The sequence below is a fragment of the Pleurodeles waltl genome, chromosome 3_1 (assembly GCF_031143425.1).
Source record: "Pleurodeles waltl isolate 20211129_DDA chromosome 3_1, aPleWal1.hap1.20221129, whole genome shotgun sequence".
In the NCBI taxonomy this organism is placed as follows: domain Eukaryota; kingdom Metazoa; phylum Chordata; class Amphibia; order Caudata; family Salamandridae; genus Pleurodeles; species Pleurodeles waltl.
Window position 1 is genome coordinate 1790217799 of NC_090440.1, and position 15899 is coordinate 1790233697.

The 15899-nt window shown below is 41.2% G+C and overlaps 1 protein-coding gene across 2 annotated transcripts in view; it reads left to right on the forward strand.

Annotated features, from left to right (window-relative positions):
* The window catches only part of DNAH7 (dynein axonemal heavy chain 7), a 1158398-nt gene that overhangs the window by 834159 nt on the left and 308340 nt on the right, over positions 1 to 15899 (forward strand). For both annotated transcript variants that reach the window (XM_069225862.1, XM_069225863.1), the window contains 2 exons: positions 3173 to 3367; positions 14740 to 14832. In XM_069225862.1, the coding sequence (XP_069081963.1) occupies positions 3173 to 3367; positions 14740 to 14832 (288 nt within the window). The remainder of the gene's footprint in view (positions 1 to 3172; positions 3368 to 14739; positions 14833 to 15899) is intronic.

Sequence of the window (15899 nt, forward strand, 5' to 3'; positions counted from 1 at the left end):
ACTTACAAAAGCTTAAAGGGGGCATAGAGTAGATAATACTAACAAAATACGAATAGTGATAGTATAACTGTTGGAAAAAGAGTGTTGTGTGCTGCAATAAAGAGGAAGTCATTGATAATGAACACCAGGCTTCTTTTATTCCTTGGCTTAAAGCAGGCGATGGTCCTCAGTAAAAGGACCGTCATAATGGTGAAAACAGTCTCAGTTAGGTTCTAAGTGAAGCTGGGGGGAGAGGAGGGAGGAAGAATTATGTATTCTGCCATGTGAACTTGGCCAGACAGTTTTGATAACTTTCTGGTAGATAGCACTGGGTAATGTTACAACAGAGCACAGTGATAGACGCCTGGAATTGGCGGTTACTTGTTTTTACTTACTGAGGACGTGTAGGAAGATTTTCACATTTCTTCTCTTTGTAGCCAAAAGGCTCATTGTCCAGGCTCTGCTATTGTCTCGCCTGGACTATGGGAATGTTCTGTTCTCCTTCCTGTGTGCTAAAGAGACCACAGGTGGTGCAGAATGCTGCTGCCCACCTTCTAACGGGCGCCCTGAGACACCACTCGGCTAAATCTGCTCTGGGTTCCCTTCACTGGCTCCCTATTGGACAGCGCATTAACATTAAAGCCGCCTGTTACATGCATTGTGCACTCCACAATAGGGGTCCGGCCTTTCTTAGGCATATTATAACTCCCTACATCCCCCAGAGATCACTTAGATCCTCCTCTGCTTCTTTGAGCAATAAGTCTCGGTTTAATAAAGTAAGATGGGGAGGCAGGTCTTTTGCCTTCAAGGCAGGTCACTTATGGAATTCTTTACCACCGGAGCTTCTATCAGAAAACTCAGAACTTCAGTTTCGTAAAATGCTCAAGACCTTTCTTTTTCCTTTATAGTTTGTCGGCTTTATCTGTTTAATGGTCATGCATTAGCGCTGGGAGGCCTTCGGGTAGCCATGTGCTCTAGAAATATCTAATATTAATAATAATAAATGCTGCCTTTGGTTAAGGTGTTATTGTTAGCTTACAGGTGCTTTCTTGTACCTCCTCTCTCCTGGAAGGGGTATAATAGGTGGGCGAGGAGTCATTTTTGAAGGTGAAGGTTGGTTGATTTAGTATAGTGTTCTATACCCATTTGCTATGCACCTTCTGCTTTTGAGGCCTGCACTAAGCCAGTCGAGCTATGGATATAGGTGCTTAGATTGAGTGCAGTTTATGGGCAGTAATAAAATACTGGCTTTATGTGAAGGAACACCTAGTATTTTGGGGTCGGTAATGTTATTACTGAATTATCCCAGTTATCCCTGAATTATCTAAAACACAGCAAAACGTTTTTTTTCTGAATAAGTTACATGAAGATCCTAACAGTACAGTTCCACAGTGTGTGTGTGGAACACATTCTCTAAAAACACCCTAATCATTTGGGGTTGGGTTATTTTTCAGCACTGAATAAAGACAAATTGTCAAAGATCCAGTAATTACATTTTGTTGCCCTGTGATGGACAGTTGCTTGAAATTGTAATGCACATGCTCTTTGTTTGTCTTGGTTACAAACAGTTCACAAAAAGGTATGTAGCACCTTATACTGAAAGTGATCAGTAGCCTTAAAGCACTTCCATATGTTAGGTAAGGTCTGAAAGGTGAGAGCTATCCTGTGGAATACCAACCTTTGGCCCAATTTATTTTTAAGCTAAGCTTTTAAATTAATGAGTTGCATTTGAACAACAAACTATGTACCTCATTCAGTTTTTGGGGGATGGTGGGCATCTTCAATAAACCAGCAGATGTAATATCTGCCAAACTTTTGTTTTCTGTGTAACTTCAAATTAGGGGTGCACCATGTTTTTTAATGGTGGAATCTCCACAGACTATGCTGGTGGAAACCTATGACCACCGATCCATCCGTTAAGCTTCGAGGACATAGATGATTTCTTGTGATGCACTTTTTATGCTTGGCTTATATGATCAATGTGTGATTTCTTAGATTGTGTTTCTTTTCTGTTAGTTTATATTGACTTAGCTTACTTAAAGTGGGTGCTGTATCAAAGGTAAGAGACTATCCAATTAGGTGGGTAGTCTGTTACATATGTTTGTTTCATAAAGAAATGAACCGTTCCCTTCCAGAAACCCTAACGGACCTCTCTATAATAAACTGCAACTGTAGCTTTACTGGAGAGTACGTAAATCACAAAAATCTGTGTGGCCACCTGCAGATGGGTTTATATGTTCTTACAGTAGAGTTGCACTAATTCACATGTAGGGCAGGCTATTCGTTGTACCTTGTGCTGATACATCCAAGTAATTGTCAATGATGATAGTTAAAAAAAAAACTATTAATTTCTAGGTTGTGTAGTTTTAATAGGATGGCTTATTGTCAAAGAAGTCAAAATAAGCAGAAATGTCTATTTTTATACAAACGTCTTCAGCGAGAGCAAAATAAGTGCAGTGAGAGAATTTTAGCAGGATTCGGTATTGCATGCAACCTCTTTTGTGTATCGGATTCAATGTCTACATCTGAAGCCAGGAGTTATATTTAAAGAAACTGGTATCTTTTCATAATTCCAAAGCTGGTAGAGATTAAAACAAACGTACAACTATGAAATCTCAATTTAATAAGTGCTTCACAATTGATGCAGGTAAATACCAATTCTCAAATCTTGCTCCCACCTTAGGACTACCATAAAGATGATAATAATGGACTAGATTTGAGCATAATTATAAAAAAATATATAAACGTTCAGCTGCTACAGCTTATGTTATATCATGTTTGAAAATTTCAATTATGAATTAGAGCAATATATAAAACAATTTATTGGATCCTTTTAAACAATTTGTAATAGTCTTCTGCAAGACCCAAGATGGGTCTTCAGGCGTGCTTACTTTAATGCACCTCCAAAAATTGTCTTCTACGAGGCCCAAGAAGGGTCTTCAGTGCATGCCATAATGCCACCTCCGATTAACTTCTAACTCTAATTCCCCAGTGCCAGAAGGTGCAAGCCCTCAGACTTGGAAAAGAAAGGCAGGTGTGGTCTTTCCTCACTTATACTGAGAAATAAAGGGAGTAGTTCTTACAATTGAAAACAGCAGACTACAGCAAACCAGTCTCCTTGTCAGCCAATCGCCTGTTGGAGTGAATGCCCACATCTTGAGAATTCTCTAATACCACTGTTGTCTTATTTCAGATTGATGAAGCTGAGTGGAAGTTTTTACTAACTGGTGGCATCGGCCTTGATAATCCCTATTCCAATCCTTGTACCTGGCTTCCCCCAAAATCTTGGGATGAAATTTGTCGGCTGGACGATTTAACAACTTTTAAAGGCCTGCGCAAGGATTTCATGCGACTGAAAGATGGATGGAAACTCGTATATGACAGTTTGGTATGTAGTCATTCTTAGGACTTCCGACAATGCACTGTGTCCACACTTGGGAATTACTGACATTGAATTCTACCGATGGTGACGAATGATAAATATTGTTTTACTCCATTTAAAGGTGACATTAAACTGAAATCTGCAACAAGCACAAGTTTTCAGTGGCAAATATAGAAGATATTGTGTGTGTATACACTCAATCGCTTTTGTATGAAAACGTTAATGTTATTACTTACTAACATCAATAATATTGACAACCTATTATTGACAAAGTGTCCTAGAAAAATAGGAGGCTGCAAAATCATAGATTTACCCCTTTATTTTTTTAATTATTTAGCCTTGTTTGCCCTTCACGTAGGCAAAAGAAATCACCACTTTAACTGTGAGAAATGTTCTGACGCGGCCCGTCCTTTAGGGCGGAGGGGCCACCCCCCTCCCACCTTTCGCCCCTCATGAAGAGTGTCTGTCAGGCTAAACAAAGGTCTGCCTGACAGACACTCTTCACGTTCAGGTCAGGCAGCCAGGAGCAGACATGTGCGATTTGCGCAGACTCCTGGCTGCCTGAGCTGAACTTTGCTGGGCTGAGGAGGTCACAGCTCCTATGGGCGTGACCTCCTCGGCTCAGCAAAGGTGCCTTGAGGCCCTCCCCTGGGTGACAAGGAAAGCGTCACCCATTGACTTTGACCTGGGCGCTTCAGGTTTAAGCCCTGAAGCGCCAAGGGCGAGTGTCAATCAGTGACACTTCATCACAGAGTGGGGTGGGGTCAGCAGTCTCACTGACCCCATCCCACTCTGTGACGAGGCTGGGACTGCTGCCTTCCCTCATTGGCTGACCTAAGGTCAGCCAATGAGGGAAGGCAGCAGTCCTAACCCTCCTGGGACCTCCGAGGCTGAATGTAAGTGTGTGTGTGTGATCTTTTAAAATGAATGTTTGGTGCATGCGTGCATGTTTGAATGTTATGAGTGTTGTTAATAGATGTGTGTGTGTGTGTGTGTGTGTGTGTGTGTGTGTGTGTGTGTGTGTGTGTGTGTGTGTGTGTGTGTGTGTGTGTGTGTGTGTGTGTGTGTGTGTGTGTGTGTGAAAGAATGAGTGTGTGTGTGCTTCCTGCCCTCCCTCCTAAAGCTGCCCGCCGCCACTGGAAATGTTTAACTATTGTTGTCGGAGCTTCTTTCTGGGGAGGAGTATAAGGAGAAGTGTAGAGGGAATAGGAATGGATGCACAAGGGTGCAAGGCTTTGCTGTTGTACAGCCAAAGTGTCATGCAGTTTTACCAGCTGGGATTACTGGCCTCTAAAATCAGGTCAGGTGCTTCCACACCCAGGAAACCAGGTGCAGCACCACTGGGCCAGACGGGATCAGGGAGTGAGGAATTCTATATGAGCATTCCTCTCTACCTGTCATATATCCAGATGCTTATGTTTTTATTTACTGCTTTTCATGAATTCCAGGCTTTCCGATATTTAAGTGGGCTTTCTCGATGCGTTATTTTTTCATTACCTCCTCATCGTCCTTCCTCGTCCCCTTCCCAACGCGTGGTGTGAAGTGCCTTCTTCACTCCTCACATCACCTTTTAGAAGCTACTTCTCTTTCTATGAAAGGGAAGAAGGACCTGTGTATATATGCCCCTCCTTTCCCCTGGAACTACCTGTCCCTTTTGGATGTTGTCCGTGCCTTGCGGATCCATCTATCTAGGTCTTCTGAGTTTCCTCTCTCTGACCACCTTTTTGTCAGTTTTGGGCCTGTACGGGAGGGCTGCCGCCCTTCTTCTTCCACCCTGTCACGTTGGATCAAGTCTGTTATCTTTTCTGATTACCAGGCCTTGGGCAGAGTGGTTCCTGGTAGTGTGAAAGCTCATTCCACTCGCGGGATGGCTGCTTCCTGGGCTGAGTGGTCTGGTGGTTCCCTCTGGGATATTTGCAATGCTGCCACCTGGTCTTCTCCTTCCACTTTCATTACCCATTACAGGTTACACGTTGCTCAGGGTTCTGAATTGTCTTTTGGCTCAGAGGTTTTGGTCGTGGCTGCTTCCTCCTCCTGAGTTGGCTCCTTGTGGTTGGACTCTTCGGGTTCCTCCATGTCACCCGTGTTGTTCCTCTGTTTTTTTGTATGCCTCATTTAAACATTGCACTGCACTGGTTGTGTTTCTTTTGCTTTTTCCGTGTGGCTGCTGTAAGTGGTCTTGCTTGATTTTTCCTCCACGTGGATTCCTTCCATTCAGAAGGGGACGAGGAAAGACGATGAGGAGGTAATGCTCAGATTACTTACCGGTAATCTTCATTACTCCGATCCTTCCTTCCTCATCCCCTTCCATACGTTCCTCTCTCCCTCTCTGTTCTTTCATCAGCCATTCTGGTAGTGGTTGGTGACATACAGGTAGTTCCCGGGCAGAGGCGGGGCATATATGCACAGGTCCTTCTTCCCTTTCATAAAAAGAGAAGTAGCTTCTAAAGGGTGATGTGAGGAGTGAAGAAGGCACTTCACTCCACGCGTTCAGAAAGGGACAAGGAAGGAAGAATCAGAGTAATGAAGATTACCAGTAAGTAATCCGAGCATTAACACATTTTTGTATTCAAAGACAACCTCAATCAACAGCTTTGTAAGTAGCCTTGGACTTTTTTCAATATACTATTCGTGTTGAGTTATTTCTTGTATCATAGTCTGTCTTGATTCCTAAAGCCATTTTAGGTGTAGACAGCTTTAGTCATCTCCTAGAATCATGTAAAATAATTTAAAAAAATACACAGAGGGCGATTTTGTTCAATCCCCTCTCACCCACATGTTTCTGGAAGTGTCTTTCACGTTTTGGATCAGCCCACTTGACAGCATTTATAGAAGAGAGTAATCTGTCAAACCCCTTCATCAATTGCTTTGTCATAGGTGTCATTCACATTTTGGTGTAGCCAACAGGACAACTATTTGGTATTTGGAGTCCTCCTCACGTTTAGTGACAACATTTTGCCTCTTTATGCCTGAGTCCACATCAGGAAGGGGCCTCATAAAGCAAAGAAAGCCAGTCTCAAGCAGTGGCCCTGTCCTGAGACTCACTCAGGGGTCCCACACCACTATTCACATCATTCCCTGTGCATGCACCAACCTAGTGACAGGAGGTACATGAGCAGGTAGATATTTTACACACGGCCAGTTTTAGCGCTGGTGGCGCCCTGTGCGACAGTCTTTTTTTGGTGCCCTCCCACCCAAGGACCACCTCCTCGGATTTCCTCACTTCCACCCAGCAAATGTGCTCCTGATCTCTCCATAATACCCCTTTCACATACATTAATTTGTTTCAAAGTGCTTGTAAAGGCTGGCTTTACTAATCCACTCAGCTAGCCACATTAAAAAAAAATCTGTTCTTTGTAGCAGGCATATTAACCCTCTACGCTTCTTGATGGCGAAGCACAGCTGCTGCTAGACAAACCTCCATCTCTCTCTCTCTCTCTCTCTCTCTCTACCAAGATCATTAATCGCAAGAGGTATCTTGACATTTTAATTGCTCCCTGAAGGCTTGAAGCACAAGAAACTTTACAACAGGTGTTTTTAAATCGCAAGTTTCGTAAGTTATTGCTAAACCAAAGTCCCCCTGAGGTCAGCACCCAGTGCGGCTGCACCGCCCTAATGCCGGCCCTGGTTCCACAAGCAGCTGCTGAATGGGTCCTCCCAGCAGCTCTATTGTGGTGACCCCTTTCCCAGCAGCACCTTTTGAGTATGCTGACAATCACAGCCTCAAGTGCCAAGATAGACTATATTTTCCTCTGCATCTCATGTCTTGGAGCTGGCTTTAAGGTGGCAGTGGTTACGTTTAGGAAATTAACCCCTAGCAAGATATTCAATATGATAGAGTTAATAAGATGGGCAGCAAAAGTTGAAAGGAGAGATGGAATAATCCTGGGACCTTGCTTTTTTATATTTTGAATATTTAAGGGTGATTTGCATTTATATGCTGAAGAGTTTTGTAATGTTTGTGTAGACTTTTGCGGAGCATCGAACTCATACTGACTCTGCTGACTACTTTATCGCCTGAAGAAAACGTATGGATGGTGAGCATAACGTTATCCCTTAGGTTGCTCCATGTATCCTGGGCCCCAATAATTTCTTGGTTATAATCTTTAATTTAACAAATTAATGCATTATAGAAATTAAAGTCTTTGTTTGCTTTACATAACCAACACATTTGATAACAATGATTTATAAAGGAATACTAAAGCACTGAATGCGTAATGTATGATGTAAGTAGAACAATCCTTTAAACCTAAGTGTCATATGTTACTATAAAAATAAATCTGAATTGCAGTACTGTAATTGAAGGTAAATGGGTGATGAATGTACATAGAAACTCAAGAATTCTAATACCTAGTAAATTCGATTTCTTAGGGATAGGTCAAGAATTGATTAGGCACAGATTGTTTTCACCTGTTGAAATCTTAGAAATAAACAAGTGTTGCAATGGATGCTGCTTATTTAGATTTGTGGGAGCAAAACTATGTAATTAGCTGACAATTTCCTTGAGAACAGCTCAACATCGGTTCCCTTTTAAGAAATCTTTGAAAACCATATTGTTTTATTAACTTGGCTTCTCTACAGTCTGTCCTCTTAGTGAAAGTATTTCTCAGTGCCAAAAATCTTTTGGTGTTAATATACTCTGGAAATACCAAATAAAACCAAACATGCACTCAACGTAACATAACACTTGTCAGTAGTAGGCTATATGTTTTAGTGGCAGGATGCTACACTGTCTAAGTGCATGGGTGCCTTTAGATCTGTGCAAGTGGGTGCCTCTTGGTCTATAGGCATTGGTGGGTTCAGGTGTGTTGGTTTGTGTTTGCAAGGATATCTGTAGATGTGTTTCTTTGTCTGCAAATTTGTATCTGTGTGTCATTTATTTCAGTGTGTCCATGGAAATGTGAGTTTGCCAGCATATGTGAAGTCAAGACTATTGACTTTGGTAATGTTAGTTTTTTTTTCTGAATTCATTGTTCTTGATATTGTTTTGGTAGTTTCACCAGATGTTCAGTGTCTCATTGGAAAAGTATTTGTTTCTTATTTAATGAACTTCATAATTTGAATTTACCTTTTATATTTTGGCTGAATTGAAAAAATAATGTTCCATCCAAAGCTCCATTTTCCAGTAGGATTGCGAGCTGAACTAAAACTTTTTTTAAAACTTCAATGAGAAGTAGTACAGATATTAGAGTGAACTTTGTGTAGCATTCCCACCCCTCAGCAGTTGGCTTGCCTGTGTTTTTCATAGCTTTCCATTGCATTGATGGATTGCCAGTGAATGCCATGTTATTTCAGAGTCCCAATTGTGCTCCAGTTTGGTTTTGATGATTGTTCACCTACTAGTCCTTTTGTTAGCCTGCAAATGTGTCATGTAGCTTGTAGGTGAGACACTGTATAGGTGTTGTAGTATATTTATGTTGCTGAAATGATGGCATGTTAATTACTCATTTGTGTTTTGGTTTGTTTAGGAAGTGCTTGCTGTCTGAGTCAGTAATCCCTCCTTCACATTTATTTTTTTCGGTTTGCTATCATAACACGTTTTGGCATCTGTTACTTTTTGTTCAGAAATTAAAGACGTGTGCCCATATCGCCTTTTTTTTAAAAAGATGTAAAGAAAATACTGGCTCTTTGTCAAAAGTATATACTATACAGCATTTTGCTCTGTGTGCTTTTTAAGCTCACTGCTTACACACAACCTTCGTCTTATGATTCTTTTTAGGTTTCGCCTGCACAGTGCTTGCTCTGTGCTTGTGAAATCTATTGTATTTAATATAAATCTTAAAAGGGGCTTACATCCTGCCCCTTGCTTTCCTTGCTTCCTGTGCTTGCACTTACTTTTTCTCTGTTTCTATTGGCTGTAGCACTATTTTCTTGCATTTATCAATGCTTGATCCTGGTGTGTTTGCTCTTATCAGTGTCCCAAGGCCCAAGTTGTTCATGTGCTTTGGTTTTTGGACTTCTGACTTTTGAATGCAATCTCCTTAAAACTGGACTGAAGGCCTACTCCGGACTCCATACACCAACTTGAATTCTCATCCCCATTACCAATGCCAATGTATAGGGCAATACACATTCCTTGTATTTCTATAGCATTTATAACCCCTACGAGGCGTTGAAACATTTCAATAGCCATCGTTACAGATGTCCGCTCAAAGCAATCATGTAGCTACTGTAATGTCGAATGGACGTTGATTAGTAAACGTCACGCATTAGCAAATGGCGATGTAACAAGGAGAGAGCCTCAAATGCTACTAATTAGTCTCTGCTGGGTTCTCTGGTGACTGCTTCACAAGAGCTGCTGGGCATTTGTGTTAAATGTCGCTTGGGAGCAGCACGCAGGCACTGTGATTTCCAGCGTGAGGAGGGGCCCAGGCTGCTGTGCTCGACACGGTGCCCTGTTGGGCCTCTGATTACCCAACAGCAGAACGTGTACAGCTGTGTGTGGCCTCTCAGCTGCAATGTACCCAGGACCAATTAAACTTTCACTTTTTTTTTGTTTCCTGTAATTTTTCACTATTTCCATTAATATGGAGGTGAGCACTCTACAGCATTATAACTAACTCAGGTGTTTTGGAGTGTGATGCGTAGAACATTATCCGCATGCATTCAGATTTGCGAGCGAGATACATTCCCATCACTACGTGGAGCAAAAACACAAAGTTAACTTGGGCTCATCAACCCTACATTTTTTACTAAACCTGATCCTTGGAATTTTTATAAATAAACTACACAAATTTATCAGTTTCGTAACCGTAATTTTTTCCTGAGGCCATGTGTCAAGAGCGCAGCCAGCACAGATTTTGCTTTGCATTCTGGGACGTGTAGTGCATAGTTCTCATATCTGACTACAGATCTACTGGTGCGAAGAATGCAAAGCAAAACACTGGCAGTGGATGAGCTACTCATGCATGCACACCTAATTTATAAGGCTACCATTTGGGGCACTGTCACCGAGAAGGCAATTACCTGGCCCTAAACTTCCATTTATCGATTAATTTCTATGAGGTTCATTTTGTTTAATTGACCAGGATAGAACTGGCTTAAACAAAAGTCAGTACTGAAAATGTAGGGTCAAAAGCGTTCAAGTTTCCATAGTCAATGCTGAGTAGATAATTGTATTCCATTGTTTTTCTTTGTTTTCTCTTGCAAGAAAAGGTTGAGGAGGTAGTTTCCTAGAGATCTAGAGTCACCACACGTCGGATAACTGACTTTCAAAAAACAGAAAATGAAATGCAATGAGAATTTGTCACTTTAAATAGTTGATTGATGGCATTATATGCCATTATGCTATCGTTTTTCAAATGTTACTCAAATGCTCCTGTCAATAAAATCTGGCTGCTTAAAATACTCAAGGGTGCGAAGATTAACATGATACGAAGTTACAAGTTATCTGGGTGCTGAACAAAGATGCCTGAGTTCTTATTGTTTCAGTGTCTTAGGAGGCACTGGTCAAACACGACAGCAGGGCCCATTGTGCCAGGAGGGTGCTCACTGTGCCTGAGGGTTACTCACTCTTCCGGGTTTGGCACATTTTCCAGGGAGATACAAATTATTCGATGGGGCTGCACGCAGTGCCAAGTCAGAACTTTATGCCATCCGCATCTTTACTACCCCTTAATTTAATATTTCTTTTCTCTTGTTCGTTTAATTATGTCCTTTAAAAAAAAAATCGTATCACTCTCATACACACTTCCTTAAATCTCTTTTGTCTGCTCAGATTAGAAGGTGAAACGTCCACCTTTTCTCACTCATCTGAGCATTATTCCTGTTTGTACTCTGGACATGCTCTCTTTACCAGACTATGAGAACTGTCTCTGACAATGTGGCACCCGTTCTCTACATCTTCCTTTTTTTCTCCCTCTTACTCCGCCCTTTCTCGAGTTTCACTTCAGGCCGTGTATATCCTGGACCCCTTCTCCATGGCTAAACACACAACCAGGCTCACACTGGACACCTCTTCCTTTAGCAATAAATGCGAACATCTAATAATACCCTCTTCTACTGTGCCCAAAACTGGTTTTAACAAGATAATGTAAATAATCCCTATTTTTTTTAATGTCATCAAAACAGTGTAATTCGGTAAAAAACACACCCACAGACGTGCAGAATTCAGATAGTCACAAAAACTACAATAAACGGCTGTGAGTTTAAGGTAGTCAAAGAGATGAATTGCCAATAGGAAATGTTTACATTTTCTTCTCAGTTAGTTAAACTGTTCATTCTTCTGGGAGCAGCAAGTTATTATATAATTACTATGTTTGGCCTAAGGACACACGCAGTCCCTGCAGCGCTGTAGCAGGTGTGAAGTAGACAAATGAGCACCAGTTATGAACTTTGTCCCAACGAGCCTCCCATCCTGCACAGGTGCCTTCAGAATTGTAGAGCGCAATGACATTGCGTGTCGTGCAATGTCAATGTCAACCTTAATGCTGATGTGCCCTGCTGAGTGAGTACAAGGCTGAGGGTACATACTGTTCGGTATTCCAGGAAAATGAACACTTACTATATCGACGTTTGCTGTGCATGCCATGTATCCGGCCAGAAAGCAGGACTTGGGGGTGAGATGGTCAAACACAACAGCTTTGCAGGTCATGGGCAACCTTCTGGGGAATATTTTACTTTATCAATGCAGGAGTCTTAAGTTGAAACTCTTTTTAAAAAAGAGAACCCTGTGGTCTGGAAGCACCTTCCTCCAGTATTTTGAAATTGGAAGAAAACTGTCAGTTGTAGGTAAAACCAGTGCTTAATTTGTGCTTTTTGTTTCCAGAGCGGAGCACCAGCACTTATTTTTGAGCACCAGCACTTATTTTTCTGTCTCAAGCATTTACTGCGAGCAAAAGACACATATGGGAAAGAAGGAGGAAGAGAAAAAACGAAAAAGCATCACAATGGGAGAAAGCAGAAAGCTGCAAGAGTGAGATGGAGGGGCAGGGATTGACTTTAAATGGATTGAAGAGGCCCGAGATGATTTCAGGATTACGCTGCTTCAGTATTCCGTGATTGCACATTTAATTGCAGCAGCCACGTGTTTAAGAAGGAGGGCTTTGGGCACCAGCATGTTTTTATTTTCAAACTAAGGAGTGGGTAAAATCATTTCAAGACGAACTGTCACAGGGTGGAACACTGATATACCAAAGAAAATATTTGAAAATTGAAAAGGCTCCTAAATGTATGAGGTTAAGGAGCAACCAACATTTTTTATTTTTGTTTAAATTTTCACCCGATATGGGAAAGATGTAGTGTACCATTGTTGAGAGATATTTATATAAGGTGGTGCAGATCAGCAGTCTGGTGCCTCTTGTGACTTTCATTGTGGCTGGTTTGCCATTGGGCATTTTCTGGTTGTGGCTGCAAAACACAGACAATGGCCATTCAAGCAACCTGGTCTAGGTGGCTACGGGTAAAGGCAAGTGTTAAAATGGCTTTAGTAAAGTCAAAATCAGAATACATCTTTCTTTAGTTATGTCTGTGTGCTCATTGATAGTGTGCACATATATTGTATGAATGATTACAATTATTAAGTGTATAGAACTGGTCACCTTCTCTTACAATTGTAAGATGGTGTTGATAAAAAATGAATCCCATATTATAGTAAAACCCTCGTTGAAATAATGATTAGCCATTTGTAACAGTGAACTGCTGGCAAGAGGCACTCAAATAAGTATTCTGTTAATGTAATTATTTGGTATGCACGTTGGTAGTGAAAATGTTTTCACGGTTTTGTTTTCAAAAACCCAAATACAATTATTTTGACTTGACTAATAGATAAAGTTCATTTAAGGTGCATACATTAATACCCAGTCACACACTGAAACAAACAGTTATACAACTAGGCACACACTGATGCATACACTGACACTCCCAGGCTCACACTGGTGCATACACTCATACACACACTGCTGCATACACTAATGCCCAGGCACACACTGATGCATGCACTGACACACCCAGACACATTGACACACCGAGGCACACACTGATGCATATGTTGGCACAATCAGCCACACATTATACATACACTGACAATTCCAGGCACACTCTCATGAATACACTGACACACCCAGGCGCTGACACATCCAGACACACCTATGCATACACTGACACATCCAGACACACACTCATGCACACACTAACCTACCCAGGCACACATTAATTACTACATTGACATACCCAGACATACACTGATACAGACAAGTATACAACTAGGCACACACTCATACATACACTGATACTTTCAGGCACACACTGATACATACTGTGACACACCAAAGCATGCATTGATGCGTACGCTGACACATCCAGACACATAGATGCATAAACTGATACACCCGGGCACACACTAATGCCTACACAAACATACCCATACAAACACTAATGCTTAGACTGACACATTCTCATTCTACACTGAACACACATCAATCACCATGCATTCAGGCACTTTCACCCTGCACTCAGACCATTATCAACCTTCATTCACGCACCACTCACCATTCTCCCTGCACTCATACACTATTCCCATACCTTTTATTATTAATCCCATAAGTGAAGCCTAATACATTTACCAGTGCTTGTTTTTAAGAGTGTAGCTCTATAATGCAAATTCAATCTGTTCAGCAAAGAGTTATTTCTTCAGGGTTCTTATACTGTAGTAGCCCAATATGTTGCTTCAGTGGGGTATTTTCTAACTAGAACGTCCAAGGAGCAAAGCACCCATGTCGCCAAATTACTACTAGACACTTCCAATGCAAAGTCAAGCCTATTGGCTTTGATGTTCCTTCAGTGGTATATGACCATGGTGTATGAAGCTGTGGTGGCAAGGTACTCGTGCTATTTAGAAAGGACAATAAATAGTTCTAAATGTTGATAATAGTAAGTGGAATGTATTACTTGAGATAGAACATATGATTGACAAACATTTCGGAAATAATTCCTTAATCACGTGAATACATAAACACCGTCATATTGTTACAAATTCTGAAACAGTGGTAACAACGTTTTGTTTTTTATAACGCCATATAAAAAATGGTGATAAATCTATTTAAGTAGCTGGAGTTTTATTAATAATGCATTTATGTTCGCTGCAGTAACTTGGCCGAACAGCGGTGCATTTGTACTGAACGCATATTTACAACCACCTCCAAGCTTCCTTCCATTATCTGACGAGCAGCGCCTTCTTTGTCTCGCGGCTATTTGCAAGACTTGTACGGCTCCGAATTTACCCACGGGGCCACATTTCATTTGCTCACTCACTGAAATAAATATTCACATCAGGAATGCTGTACAACTGGCAAAGCCCAGCAGGCAAGCCTCCATGCCATAGCATTGCGAAAATAAGTGACAAATTAAATAAAGCTAACCCGCTGTGCTTGTGCTTGTAGGAACCACACCATGAGCCGTTCCCGGCAGAGTGGCAAGAAAAAGTGGGCCAGTTTCAAAGGATGCTCGTCATTCGGTGCTTGAGGCCCGACAAAGTAAGTATGTTTTTCGATTACAAAACGCCTGGGCCTGGCACAGATCACTTGTTTAAGTAGCATATGTACGCACTTTTTTCCTTGTAGCAATAATGTGTGATGCATAATAATATTTTCATTATCACACTGTTTGTTTTTGAAGTCGGATTATAAAAAGGTGTAGTTTGTCTTCACAGGCAATCTCGTGTGCATTTTTCAACGCAGAGAACTAAATCTAATATGTACTTTATATTCAGGAAGTATGAGTACCTGGAATAAAGTATATGAATACCGTAGAAATATAAATTCATGCATCTGTCTAATTCACAAAGCCTGAAAAGAACAGAATTGAATTTAGAGTAGTTCTTTGTTTGTACAAAATAATATTTATAATAGTAGTAATAATAATCAACATCATAATAAATGCAGGGGCCCTAAGCTTTTCTTAGGAGCCAGCCACTGCTGATTAAGAACAAGGCTGCCAAGTCTTGCTTCCACCTCACCTCTTTTTCCTACCACTCTACACTTCTTTTTACTTAATCTGTGGTGGAAGGCAGGCATGTTTAATTGATCCTTCCATGCAGATTCTTTGACTGAAACTTCTTTTCAGGAATTAGACTGGAGCTTGAACCTTTTTCACACCTACAGATATCACCAGCACTGGATGACATCCCATGCTACCATAGACAAAACCACGTGACTACATACCAAGTGTCCTACATTCATTTTTTAAATATTTTTGTTGAGTTTTTGAAAACAGGGAACAGACACAAAAGATATCAGCAATCAGTAATATTAGGGAAAAGATGTACGTATTGTGACAGTGGGTCACTGCATTTTTAAATATGGAACTGATTTAACCACTTTTTACTCGATGGTCTTACAATAAGTTCAAGGTACTTCAGGAAGGTGTGGAGCACTCTGTACCCTAATCATACAGACAAAGAAGAAAAAGAGTGGCATCTGGGTTTGGGAAGGGGGAAGCAGTGTGGGGTGAGCAATTGCGTTTGGAAGTGATAATGGTTATGTTATGGGCAGAGCAAGTGTACTGTACTGTTGGAGAGGGAAACTTGGGCGGAGTCCAGCTG